At 32.5% G+C, this 3,095-nt stretch overlaps 1 protein-coding gene across 2 annotated transcripts in view; it reads right to left on the bottom strand.

The window, feature by feature from the left end:
- Positions 1 to 3,095, bottom strand: part of LOC106465663 (lipoma HMGIC fusion partner-like 2 protein) — a 44,685-nt gene that overhangs the window by 7,089 nt on the left and 34,501 nt on the right. For both annotated transcript variants that reach the window (XM_022393595.1, XM_013925899.2), the window contains exons 2-3: positions 1,836 to 2,058; positions 92 to 343 (exon numbers count right to left, since the gene is read on the bottom strand). In XM_022393595.1, coding sequence (XP_022249303.1) covers positions 92 to 343; positions 1,836 to 2,019 — 436 coding nt within the window. In that variant the 5' untranslated portion in view covers positions 2,020 to 2,058. The remainder of the gene's footprint in view (positions 1 to 91; positions 344 to 1,835; positions 2,059 to 3,095) is intronic.

Below are 3,095 nucleotides of genomic sequence, written 5' to 3'. Positions count from 1 at the left end.
ACACTAAGTTGTGATTTAACAACTCCAGTTTCATGGGAGACAAACTTTTAAAAAATGTCAAGTTTTATCTTTTTTTTTCCTCCTCAGTTACCTGCTATAGCTTGTACTGTTCCTGATATTGTAAAAATACTCTTCTTCACAATGCTACGTATACAGCAACCCAATACTGACGTAAAGACAGTAAAGACCATCAGCGCTATTCCAAAAGCAAAGAAAATTAGGGCTGCCTTCCAAAAATTGGGGAACTCTTGAGATGGCATTCCAAAGCTCGTTACAAACGGTGCACAACTATCAGTGAATAGCTGGTCTACTTTGTGAAGCTTTGTACATCGGTTATAAATACCTGAAAAAAAAAGTGTTTCATTTTAGTAACATTTTGTACGAAATAACTCGACATAATTTAAGTGGGTTTGAAAATTTGTAAAACTAATGTCTCAAAGTACACCGTTTATTGTTATTACCAATTTCTTGTGTGAGATTCCACACTGCTTAAGGGTATACAAGTATTGTTCATCAAGCCAACAACAACTAATATTACCAATTTCTTGTGAGTTTCCACACTGCTTAAGAGTATACAAGTATTGTTCATCAAGCCAACAACAACTAATATTACCAATTTCTTGTGAGTTTTCACACTATTTGAGGGATCTACAAGTACTATTCAGCAATACGTTCATTATCATTACCAATTTCTTGTGTGTTTTTTCACACTGTTTAAGAAATCTACAAGTATTTTTCAGCAAAACGTTCAATATTTTTACCAATTTATTATGTGTTGTCACACTAATTAAGGAATCTACAGACACTTATATATGACGCCTCACAAGCCAGGACCATTAAGGAATATAAAACAATGTACTAAGAATGTTGATGATTCACAAAAATCTCTTCAAAACATATTTATAATTCTACATATCAAAAACTTGACACAGTTGTAGAATTTCCATTTATACATGTTCTTTAGAAACTACTGGGGGTAATTTCCATCATTCTGTATTCTAATGAGTTTATAAGCATCTGAAGGCTGAATACTAAACTCAATATCAGATGCTAGCATCCTTTATCCTGTTGCATCCAATTTCTCAGGATGTGTATTTAATAATTAAAAGTCATAATTAAATTTTCAATACAATAAATATATGAAAGGTTACAGAATAAAACTGAACACTAGCAATATAAAGAACAAAGACAGACTCTGGAATATTTTCTCAAAATAGCAAGTTGTTTACTGTGCTTATATTCACCGTTTCTCCGAGCAACAATTACAAACGCTAAATTGTCCTCTTAGCTTTAAAGAACAAAGCGCCACCTATGGAGTACATCACGTTAATGTTTTAATACTTTTTTTTTAATGTGATTTACCAAATGTTTTTCATTCCACGTCTGTTTTACTGTTATTATGCAACGCTAAATTTGATTATCTCTTGTAAAAAATAAAGAAACAGAAAAACTATAATTACTAATTCTATTAAACAATGATATATTAAATTGATGTTTAAATGATTAATATTTTGTTTGAATTAGTATTAATCGAAATTTAGTAAATCTAGCTCGTAAATATTATGCGTGGAAAAAGAAAAATCAAATAGAGCTAATAGAATAAATAATTATAAAACGGACACCTGATTATTTGATTTTTCTTTTAAAATTTAACTAAGGTTGTTTCTAAAAGAAATGTATTTTTTTTAAATTATTCGATATGATAAGGGATATTTTTGAAGCCCAAAACATCTGACATTATGATACACACTGACAAATTTGTAGACAACCAGGTTTGTTTGTTTTTCGTTTGTAAAACGAATCAGAACGAAATGCCAAATGCTCTTTTATCTTACCTAATGTTGGGGAATACATTTCATCACTGTTCGTTTCAGTGTGTGTTCTAGATCTCAGACCGGGTTTTCTTGGTGGTCCGATCAACCAGCTAGGCGTGATCACGGCTGCTACCATAGCTAAAGATGTCGCTATCGTCAACAAAGTCCATAGCAGAGTTCGAGATGTTACAATGACATAACACATGATGGAAGAGATTCTGAACTTGTTTCTTGGAACGGGGTTCTGGGCAGTTATCACACACACACAAAAAAAAAATGAGTCCAAAACTATTTCAAATGTTGAAAATTATAAATACTAACAACCTAGACTAAGAAAAAAAAATTAGTTAAGAATTCTGTCGAGTTATCTCCTTTTTGTTTAACGTGGTCTAACCTACTATCTCTATATATAAAGCACAAAACTGTATGTGTCTGTCTGTCCATTGTCTAACAATTCCTAGGTCGCTGGGCCAATCTCAACCAAACTTTGTGGGATGATAGTCTGGAACAAGAGGCATGTTAATGGGGGTTAACAACCCTCTCCATCCTCCATTATTGAGCATTTATTATCTTTAACGTAAGTTAACTACATTCATATATAGCGCCACGTTCTTATACCAAACCAAAAAAAAATCTTTATTATGTTATAAATAAACTGTGTGAAAATTAGGATTTTTGCATTATTTATTGTAGCATCCACCCCCACATTTCTTTAAGTTTATAACTCGAACAAAGGACGGGTACCTTAGCTTGTGGTTTATAAAATGAGCTTATAACACAAGTTTGGATTATATTATTGGGTGTTTTGGGCAGGTTATTTTTGCGTTTCATACTTTTTGTTGTGTTACAAACAGACATATGCTTAATTTGGAATGTGCTGTCTAATTAAGGCCAGAAATATTACGCTTTTTCTTCTAGATTACTTTATTTTTTGCGGTCCTAAATCTGAAGTACACTAAATAAAACAAGGGTAATTTTTAGAACCTTGTTCTTGCTGTTTTTAGTGTTAAGTTACATAATGAGCTACTTTCGCTCTGTCTGTCATAGGGAATCGAACCCCGGATTTTATCGTTGTAAGTCCATAAACTTACCGCTTCCCCCTGGGGGACTTTTTGCAACAATTGGATGTTATATAACGCCCAAATATGAGTATGCCATTGAGATTACTAGATAAGTGGTTTTTGTTGACTGTACAAATAGGTTGTGCAAGAAAACCTAAGAACCTTCCCATCACTAATTTACTTGTATGTAGTACACGTTCTGAGTAAGTTTGTTTGTTAT

This window comes from Limulus polyphemus, unplaced genomic scaffold (genome assembly GCF_000517525.1).
Source record: "Limulus polyphemus unplaced genomic scaffold, Limulus_polyphemus-2.1.2 Scaffold2015, whole genome shotgun sequence".
Classification (NCBI taxonomy): Eukaryota; Metazoa; Arthropoda; class Merostomata; order Xiphosura; family Limulidae; genus Limulus; species Limulus polyphemus.
The sequence above is the reverse complement of the archived record's forward strand: the minus strand, read 5'-3'. Positions and strand labels throughout refer to the sequence as shown.